At 35.8% G+C, this 11,002-nt stretch overlaps 1 protein-coding gene across 2 annotated transcripts in view; it reads left to right on the forward strand.

Moving 5' to 3' along the window:
* Positions 1-6,448, forward strand: part of LOC145977743 (uncharacterized) — a 291,948-nt gene extending 285,500 nt beyond the window's left edge. For both annotated transcript variants that reach the window (XM_083109997.1, XM_083109998.1), the window contains exon 17: positions 4,909-6,448. In XM_083109997.1, coding sequence (XP_082966123.1) covers positions 4,909-5,169 — 261 coding nt within the window. In that variant the 3' untranslated portion in view covers positions 5,170-6,448. The remainder of the gene's footprint in view (positions 1-4,908) is intronic.
* Positions 6,449-11,002: the final 4,554 nt, after the last annotated feature.

The following is an 11,002-nucleotide window of genomic DNA, read 5'->3' on the forward strand; positions in this document are numbered from 1 at the left end:
AATACTATGTCGACATTTTAACGAAAAATCGGTTGAAGTCAAAGATGGCTAGGTGGTTCGGTTGGTAGAGCCCTGATTTGGGTCCTGGTAGAGCCTGTAATTTCCGTCTAAAATGTTTACATATGCAACATCTTCTTGCTTTCTCTTCTCGGCATTCATAAAATTTTCGGCTGTCCCTTTATGGTAGTTAAGTGTTTGAATTTGTTTCGAACCCAGTAGGCTTAAAGAAAAGTATTTTTTTTTCATACCATTAAATTCTCGGACTGCATATACGAAATTTAGTTCTGGCAAAACTAAATCATCACTCAAAACTTTGCTTTTCAGTTGATCTATGCAGTTTATTTCTGTTTTAAAAAACCATTCCAATATCCGGTACTGCTGAAATATTCACTTTAGAGAGAGGCCTTTGATCTCTTCGGCCCTCGAACCGAACTAGCACTACACTGAGGCCCCGGAAGTTCTGCTGTCGTCAATGTCTTCATTTTCGAATCACTATATCTCATAAAGCAATCAGAGGACGCTGACTGATCTGATCACCAATCGACTGTATGAATTGATACACTTACCTCTGAAATCTCATTAACCGATTCTTTGTACAGATCAACCGAAAAATTGAATCCGCGTATGTATATCCTCATTATATTCTAGAACGTTCCGCAGATAAAACGATTCATTAATATCGCCAGTAGTTGACTCCTTCTCTCATTCAAGAACGTACCCTCTCCCGCCTTCCAGTGATTAGTTTCTCAAGTGCGCTGCGACAACACCGAAAGCGTAAGAAAAGTGTACGTGCAATATTATCAACAACAGGGTTATAGAACATTCTCCGTCTTGCCTCGATAATTGTCTATCTCCTTAAATCATCGTCACATTATTTAAAAAGCCAAAAACCTGATTTTATCTAGTGTAAAATAAAAAAAAATCCTGCGCGGGTGGGGGGTGGGGGGGTTCGAGCCCCCTCAACCCCAGTTTTGATACGTGCTATTAACAATAACAGGGTTATAGAACATTCTCCACCTTGTCTCGATAATTATTTCTCCCAAATTATCATCACATTATTCAAGAAGCCAAAATCCTAATTTCATCTAGTGTAAACAGAAAAAAATTCCTGAAGGGAAGCTCGAGCCTCCTGATTCCCACCTTGGATACGTGCTATTGACAATAATAGGGTTATAGAACACTCTCAGTTTTGTCTTGATAATTATTTCTCTCAGATTTATAAATTTATTATCTTCACATTATTCAAGACGCCAAAAATCTAATTTTATCTAGTGTAAATTGAAAAATTTCCTGAAGGAGGTGGGGGGGGGGCTCGAGCCATTAACAATAACAGGGTATAAAACATACTCTGTCTTGCCTCGATAATTATTTCTCTCCTTACATTATTTTCACATTATTTAAGAAGCCAAAAACCTAATTTTATCTAACGTAAACTGAAAAAATTCCTGGGGAGAAGGTCTAGCCCCCTGTGCCCCATCTTGGATACGTGCTATTATCAATAACAGGGTTACGGAACATTCTCCGTTTTGCCTCGATAATTATTTCTCTCCTTAAATTATTGTCACATTATTTTATTTCACACCACAAGAAATCAAAAACCTCATTTTATCTAATGTAAACCTAAAACTTTCGGGGGGGGGGCTCGAGCCCCCAAACCCCCCCCCCCCTCTGGATACGTGCCTGTGCAATGATATGTAAAAATTGTAATTGAGTGAATGAATACGATAATACCCAAGTAACCACGACTGCTGGGCCAACGTCAGTTTTAACATTTGAAAGGTTGGCTTTATATTTGTGGCAAAATGACGTTGGTCTTACTTTGGGCCAACGTTTGCCCAACCATGGAAAAGTGAATCAAAATCAGTTTTAAAAACAACTTTCTCATGCAAAGGCAACTTTCAAAAGTATGGTGTAAATTCTAGTGTGTAAAATAAATGACATGTAACAGTGTTTCTTTTCGAATATAGAAGCTACTTTGAACTTGCAATCACACCAGTTCTTTGTAAGCCACCATGGATGAAAGATATATCTGTGCTGGGAATTGCTTATTGTTTGTCGCTGTAGGAGTACATGAACATTCTTACATGTATTGTGAAGGTGGTTAAACAATGTTATTTGTAGACTAAATTCCATGAAAGGTGGAATACTATGGAAACTCCATAAAGCTTTTGTAAGCCTTGTGTTGTGTGTGTAATTCCTTCCTTATCTAAACTTACATAAGACATACAAAACACACAGGTTCAAATTATAATGAGATAACTTATATGGCTGGAAGCCATTCACGTACATCTAACAAACACACGGTTACTATGGCAACCAACCAATAACATGCTACAAGATACAAATTATTCTTCTTCCTCTTATCATGCATCTATCATCTCCTCCTAGAGTCTCTTTTTTTGTTTTTAATGCTGGTCTCACCATATCTTTCAGGAGTTCTTCTAAGTCTATAAGATCCAATTTTCTTTGCAGACTGGAATCAATATTGATTTAATAGGGTGCAAATAATTTCACATGGCACCATGGCATTCTCTCTTTTCCAACTTTTTCATTTTGATTATGGGGCCAACTCCCCTTATCTATGGTTTTGAACTTAATAAGACTAAGAAAAGCAGTTATTGCGAACGAAGGAAGCAACAAAATTTTACGAAAAGTAATTTTATTTTACATAAAATTTGAAATTTTGGGCGGTAATTTCCCCCCTGCAGGTACCCTTGGCTGTCAATGTTTGCCCCCCCCTCCCTAGAACTCATCTCAGTCTTAGGTTGGGAGGAAGCAATGCCCCGTTGGTTGTGCCACTGGCATCTGCTGACACAAGAACATTAGTGCCATCTATAGCTTTTGCTTGAAGCTTACAACTAGCTTGCTTCTGTACGAGTGAGTGTTACATCTTGACCTTGTGAATTGTCTGTGCTTGATGAAATAGTGCAAGGGTTATCTTCTGGCGGATGAGAATCGCTAACTTCAACATGTAATAAAGACAAACCATGAATTTTGTTATGTATGCTTTGTTCACCAACAATAGCATCTAAATGTTTAATATTTGTTACTCGTAACTTCATGGTTCTTTTTCCTAAACTTGCATTTTACATGCCAATGATCTTTCTTCTTACAAAATGAACATATCGAATTTCTTGCTGGACAATGTCCAGGATCATGCCTTCTGAAGCATCTATCACATTCTTCGGTGCTTTTAGAACTTTTATCCTGAGGATTAACGAAGTTCTTTTTGTGTACTGCGAGGACTGGAAAGCTGGTTTAAATCTCTGTCCAGCAAATCCAACTATGTTAGGACTACACTTATTTTCCCGATGTGAGAACATTTGTGTTTCTCGTTCAATTAATTCCATTTGAAGCACAATATCTTGACATTTTGCGGGAGTCAATGTAGGCTCAGACAGTAATTTATTTCTAATGGCATCAGACCTTGCTCTGTTTCCTGTAAGTACTGGCCAAAACTGCATTTAAGTGCTTGTTGCTTAACACGTACCATAAATTGTGTTGCATTCTCGCCACTTTCCTGTATGCATTGCCTGAACTTAAAATGTTCCACATATTTGTTTATTCTCTGGCCATAATGTTTAAGCAGCTTATCCCTGAGGGTCGAATATGTTTGCCGTTCGACTGGTTCAGGTGCAAGGATGTTCTTCAGCACTTTGAAAGCTTCAGACCCTATAACTGCAATCAGTATGGGTATCTTCCTGGCTTCATTAACATCATGAGCCAAACAAGACTGTTCAAACCTCATTAAATAATCTTCAATTTCTTCTGAATCTGACCAGAACTAGGAGAATAAATTCATACCGAACATATTCATTATTGTTGAAAAGTTAATATCACAATATCATAGATACAAACTATGGCCAACTATTTTCAGTACGTTGGGTTTGTCACACTGATTTAAATTTTGCCCTTGTACAACTATTGTGAACGGTACACAAACTGTGTAATCTTGGTTTGTTATCGTAGAAATTGATCAAGCCGACACAATTTCTCTTTGCATAAACTTATGCTTGAATTTTGATCATCGCGTACTCTTCGTGACGTCTCCATCCATACTTCTTACCAAGAACCACCAATATCCTATACAACTGCACCATACATGTAAGCCTTGTGTTGTGTGTGTAATCCCTTCCTTATCTAAACTTACACAAGACATACAAAAAACATAGGTTCAAATTTTAATAACGTAACTTTAATGCCTGGAAACTAATAACATAACTTTAAACCCTGGAAGCTATTCATGTACGTCTAACACATGGTTACTATGACAACCAACCAATAACATGCTATAAAATGCAAATTATTATTCTTCCTCTTATCATGCATCTACAACGTCTCCTCCTGGAGTCTCTTTTTTGTTTCAAGTACTAGTCTCGCCATATCTTTCAGGAGGTCTGCTAAGTCTATTTGATCTTCTGAGTGGTGCGTGACCAGTGTTTGTGTTTGGTTGGTTTTCGTTATCTCTTCTTCGCTCTGCAGTTTTTTGTGCTACCACTTGGAGATAAGGTGCCTTGAAAACAATGATACCATGTGACTGAGACAGTGCTGTGTTTTATTATTTTTATTTTCACAAATAATTTGTCATTGTTTACATTTGGCTTCACAATAAATTATGTATATATCAGAACACAAACCTATCTATACTTTAGTTTTCAATATGTTGGTCCAACGTAAAAACCATGCGTTGCACCAATGTTGGAACCATGGCCAAAATTGCCGTTGCCCAATGGTATGTTCTTACATTTGGATTTGGCCAACTATTTTCAGTACGTTGGGCCAACAACTTTTGGTTAATTGGGTACAGAAAATTGTGAAGAATTTAATATGTGGGTAACCTCTATTTAGAAAGAGAATATAGGCATTAACTTGTTTATTTTTTATTTATTTATTTATTTATTTTTGTAGGAAACTGATGGACATTGGTCTCTGTATGGAGTCACAAGTAATGGGTATGGATGTGCAAGGGCGAACCGGCCTGGAGTGTACACAAAGGTTTCCAATTACGTGAAGTGGATGAGATCAATAATGGAAGGAACATTGTTGAGCAGAAATCGTACCTCTTGCGAAGGTCACAGGTGTCCCTTGGGTGAATGTCTACCCAAAAGCCAAGTATGCAACGGATTTATGGAATGCAGCGATGGAAGTGACGAAAGAAGCTGCTGGTGAAAGCACGCTTGCAAAACAATGGATGATATGTTGTCACTCGGTGGACTTTGGGAAGAAACATCATGAAGTCCGGCAAACAGATTCACGTGTGTTACGGAAAGCGTATGAGATGCCTTCCTACAGTGAAATATTTTATTCACGATCACAATAATCATACTTTGAATCACTTCAGCAAACAGCATATGCACGGTGCTTACTTGGCATGTTTTCAATGCAGGATCTGATCTGTTTGCCGGAAACATGGCAGCAGGCATGATTTGACAGTGAATCGTGGGGAAAGTTGTTCACGGAATATCATCCGTTCATTCAGTTGCTGTGATAAAAGTAAATCATAAAAATATTTGTGTGCAAGTGAACTTTTCATTATCGTTATTATTTATTAAATTTGTATGACACTTTCAGAAGTGCAACAATGTTGAACTCTTTAGTGGAGATCATTTTCAATGTGGACACAAATGCTTTGAAAGCATGAATCATTTTGTATGTGTGAGTGTGAAGTGTTATTGAGCGTGAGTGCATTAGTATTGTTATTGTTATAGTGTACATAACTTTAGCCTTGTTATAATGTTATTTTCGAGGAACTTTTGTATCAGAATGGGAAAACAAAGTGTCAACATATATCAAATGGTTTGTGAGAGGGCACAGGTTTATAATTATTGGAGTGTTTTTTATATAACATTTTTATACCTGAACACTACTGAGGTAGCATTTATTTAAACATTTTGGCATAGCTTTAAATATAATTATATTTCAAGTTTACTTATGGTCATGCATCAACGAAAGGTAGAACAGGGTAGGCTTTTTGGAAGAGAGATTTTTGTACTCACTTTAACCCTTCTACGAGGAAGATCCTTTATCAAGACTGCATTTTGCTTATTAGGATAATACAATAATAAAATTATATCCCGCGCAGTGGCTGTGTGGTCAGGCTTCGAGCTCTAACTACAGGAGGCATGCTAGTTTGAGTCTCCTGGGAGAAGCGTAACAACTTTCTCCTCAAATTTCAGCCAGTGTATGGGACCGGTGGCTACCCACCATCGTGAGGAAATTGGGGAGCTACGAATGAGTAGCGTAACCCAGTCATGGAAACCTACAACAGGGACAGGGAATTCATGGTGCTGACCACACATCACCCTGTAACTGGTTGGATGGTCTTCCACCTCTTGTGGAACTGAGGCCTGCAGTCGGTAGGTAGGCCCTAGACCTCACGGGCTGTTATGCCATGGGATATTTATATTTAATAAAGAAATTATTGTATTATTAAAAAAAAAAAATACAAGGTGAAAATTGACGACAATATTTTGAAGGAAATGCACAACTCTCTTTTTAGTGCAAGGCTGATTATTTTCAGAATTGATGCATAGAAGTGAGTAATAATTACAAAACACAATAGAAAAATCTTTTTGCATATTTATCATGTACTATTAAAATAGTCAAAGTTATTTTGATATATGGGAGTACTGTTAATATAAGGTTTTGGTGCCTGGGAATGATTTGGGAATAAATCGCTGGACAAGCAGGGGGACGCCTGTGCAATCAACTACTACAGAAATGCAGTAGAAAAAGTAGGTGGTACGGGGACTATTTATATGTAAATGGCACTGTGATATAATGTATTCTGTACTTTTATACATTGTACTATGAGGTGATTTTCTGAGCTTTCGAGATTATTATAATAATTGTTCTAGAATATTTGATAATGAGGAAAACATGAGAATTATTTGTATTTTGGTACAATAAATAAAAACTTGTTAGGAATTTGCATTCAAAAAATCAAATTCTATATACATTTTTTATTATGTGTCAGCATAATTAGTATAAATTATATTTAAAAACTTTGTCTTATAAACAAATTAACTTAACTAAATTGAAAATCATTTTAAATTTCAACAATTTATGCACAGATAGGCTAATCAGGACTGGATCTACAGTTTAAAGTAGGATCCTAGCCAATATGTGCCTCCACCAGATATCGAACCTGAAATTCCTTGATTACTAGATGACTACGATCTGGCCATCAACAATTTAATTCTTAATTGTGATGAAATATATATGAAGATTTTTTGTTCAGCATTTAGCTTTTAAGGAATGTTACTTCAAAGATCAACCGTGTTGGCTTACAAAATCATTGAAATACATTTTAATAATAATAAATATATTAGTAGCAAAATTACAATTTTTTTGTTTGGAAACATTTCTTTATAAAATATGTCAAAGAAATTTGTGTAAGTTTTGTTAAGATACAATTGTCTTACATATTGATTTTTTGTAATCGCATGCAAAAAATAATTTTAAAAAAATATGTAAATTATATGAGATCTCCTTAGAAAGTCAGCAATTCTCCTACTTTCTCCATTTACAGTAACACATACTAGCAACTGTATTATAGTTAATTTGTTCCTTTTGCAACATTAATGTACCAAAATTTCAAAAATTGAAATGATAATGTACTTGTTTCTTTTCAATCTTGAGTATATTTTAATTTTACTTCTATTTTAAAATGTTGAAAATTAAATGTATAAGCAAATGCCATTAACACACTTTAGCATCTAAATCTTTTCAATAACATTAGTATATTTCAGGAACATTTTGTATCAAATATTTAAAAAAAATATATATATTATGTTATTAGCTGACTAGATTTTTTTAAACTAATATTAAAAAGGAAAATGTAATTTCCCTTGAGCAGATTTTTTACTATTGATTTGAAACAAATGTTAAACATTATTTTTCTACTGCCTCTTGATTATCATTAACGTATAGCAGGATATTTTAACATTTCCTTTACTAATTACGTATGAAAATATGATAGCTTATGTTAGTTGTAAAATTTCCCAAAACAATTTAAAAGAGCATTTCTCCTGAAATGAAGTTAATGTTCATGTTTTAACAGAGTTGCCATTTTGAAAAAAAGATCATGCATTTACTATTCTCTAGAGCTCAATAAGACATTGCATTCTTTTACATGATGTACAAAAGATACTTGTAAATATTTGTCATGGTTGGGTGGTTGAATGTATAATTTTGTTATTTATATGAGCGAATGGGTAATAATTTGGTTCATGTAAAAATCATTGTTGTAAACTTGCAATAATTATGATAGCATGAAGAAAATATTTGTTAGTCAAAGGTGAAAAAATAATAAAAAACAATAAATATCTAATTGTGTTTCTTTTTCATTAGTCTACAAATCCATGATATGCTGCTTCTGAATTGCCTATCTTTAACTTTTTAGCTTTCTCTTCTCTAATATCAGAGTTGAATACTTTTTCTGACCTATATACATACCTTTGCTACATTTTCAAAAAAACTCCTCAATTACCCATTAGCGTAACTGAACTTCTAATAATGACAATAGGTCATTCCATGTCAAATCAATCAATAAAGGAACTTTTGAACCTTTAGGATTCAGACAAAAACTGCCAAATTCAAGATTTTTTGGGGCTCTTGATTTTTGAATTATTGACTCAAAAAAGGAAAAATTTGATGTCATTTTGAAGACTTTAAACAGCTATACATCAAGAACTATTTGACCTAGAGAGCTCAAATTGGTGTCATTCTCATCTCCTTTTAATGAGCTTTCTTTTGAAATCCAACATGACTGTGCCATTTAAATTTAGTAATTTTTCAAAAACTAAAAAAAAATAAAGTTTCTTTGAAAATCTCAAAAACATCCCATTAAATTGTTTTGCAAGAGCATATATTTTGAAGACATCAATGGACAATTTGTGTGCAAAATTTCATAATGGGACAGCAATGGGTTCATATGGAAATTATTTTTTTGTATTGTAATGCTAAATTTGTCGACTTACAAGTTAAAACCATAACTATAAGATGAGTGGTTGATGTAATAGTTTCTTTGGGACATACAAATGTCCCAGAACTGGTGGGGGGGGAGAAGAAGAAATGATTAAGACTTTTCTTTCATGAACATTATTCCTCTTGCAATGCGTAATTTTAAAATGGTCATACTACAAAACAACCTTAATTGTACATTGAACTGCTCCCTCTCAATAAGACAAAGGGGGAGGGGGGTGCTCATGAAATTTTGTATGATCCCAGAAATTCTACTGAGTACTGAATAGAAAGACCTACTTTTTTGTCGATGAACTTAGAATGCATTTTCTTCTTAAAGGTTCGCATAACCACCTTTCATAGATGAAAAATAATATATGGCAATTTTAAGTGGTTTTTATTTTATTTTTCATGCAACGTTTCGTACTGGCTTACCAGAACTTTCTCAAGCCAAGATAACCACACAAGCAACACAACTTGACATGACTAATCACTTTCACATTTTTCTTTGCTTCGAAAACAAAATCCCGTGTTTCCTTTGAGGAGTACATAAAAATAATATCTCCACAATCTAGTAGCCCATGTTGGTGTCTAGTGATGGGGAGAGTGGGGCCTATGAAAATATGTAACCAAAATAATAAATATACTTGACATAATTATCAGTCTGACTTTATGTATATGTAAAAATGATGTATCTAGTCCATTAGATTGAATATTATGATCAGTATTTGAACCAAAGACTGTGGGTGACTCAAAAATATAAAATAAAAGTCCTGAGCCACAGTAGCTCAGTCGTTAGTCTCGCTACCATGCAAGAGACCCAGGTTCGATCCCCGGTGGGGGAGAACCGGGATTTTTTCCACCTGTTCAAGCAGCTCCGATGCACACCCAGCATCTTATAAAGTGGGTACCTATAACGGCTGGGGATACGTCGGGCCGACCCCCCGACTATTCCAATACTGGTTGAAGATCTCCACGCTTAGAGGTGACGAAGGAAAGCGTGGGAGGGAGACCGGAAGTCGGTAGGTACGCCTAGGCCCTTCAGGGCTGTTGCACGACGGATTATTATAATTATTTACCTGGAGGAAACTCCGGGGGATAAAGGCGGCCAGGGGCGTGGTGCTGATCACATCACCCCAAAATTCCGCCATGATCAAGAAATTGTGGGGCCCTAACTCCACACCCCCTATATGCCTTAATGGCATGGTGCAAAAGCACAGGGGAGCACATTACTTTTTTTTACAAGTCCTTAAGTTGCAATAAATTGTTTTGACGTCAGTGGGGGATTGATATATCTCAGCCTTAATATGTAACCTTCACTTCTTCAGTGCAATGATTAAAAACAACTGCTTTGCTGTCTGCGTTCTATACAGACGAAGGTCGTACTTGCAGAGGTATACCCAGGATTTTCGAAAGGGAGTATAGTCAGTTCTCATTTTGCCATCTTTTCCTGCTTTGACTTTTTATTAGGAATGTTGGGACAAATGGGGGTTTAAGACCCCCCACCCCCCTTTGGGCAAACCACTGCATACTTGCTTGTTTATACCTCGAACTTTTGTGGGTTCCAATACTCTAGCTTGTGGTACATTCAAATTACTTGCTATTTCTTCTACAACAGACGTTACCATTAAGTAACTAACTACATTTTGAGGGTCACGCCCTGTCGGTGGACTTTACATTGAGTGATATTTTCAGTGAATAGAACCTAATTGCCTCTCTATTACCTGTCTTTGGAGGCTGAAGTGCACGCTATTTCTTCCTAGTAGATTCCAATTGACCTTGTGATGCTGAATGAACACCATCAATCTAGAGGTCCAGTTCAACCCTCAAAACTGTTTGCTTGAATATATTAATCTCAATTAATATTAAAAGGCGAATGTGAGCGACTTTTCTGTTAAATCTTGGTCTGATGGAGCCAGGGTATGGTTATTGGGACTCAAGTCATACCCACCTCAAAGTCCAAAAGAGCAGTGGTTAATATCTTTTAAACATTCCCTCAAAATAATTGTCTTTTTTTAAATATGTGTGTATGTATATA

The sequence above is a fragment of the Lepisma saccharinum genome, chromosome 23 (assembly GCF_977018435.1).
Source record: "Lepisma saccharinum chromosome 23, izLepSacc3.1, whole genome shotgun sequence".
Lineage (NCBI taxonomy): Eukaryota > Metazoa > Arthropoda > Insecta > Zygentoma > Lepismatidae > Lepisma > Lepisma saccharinum.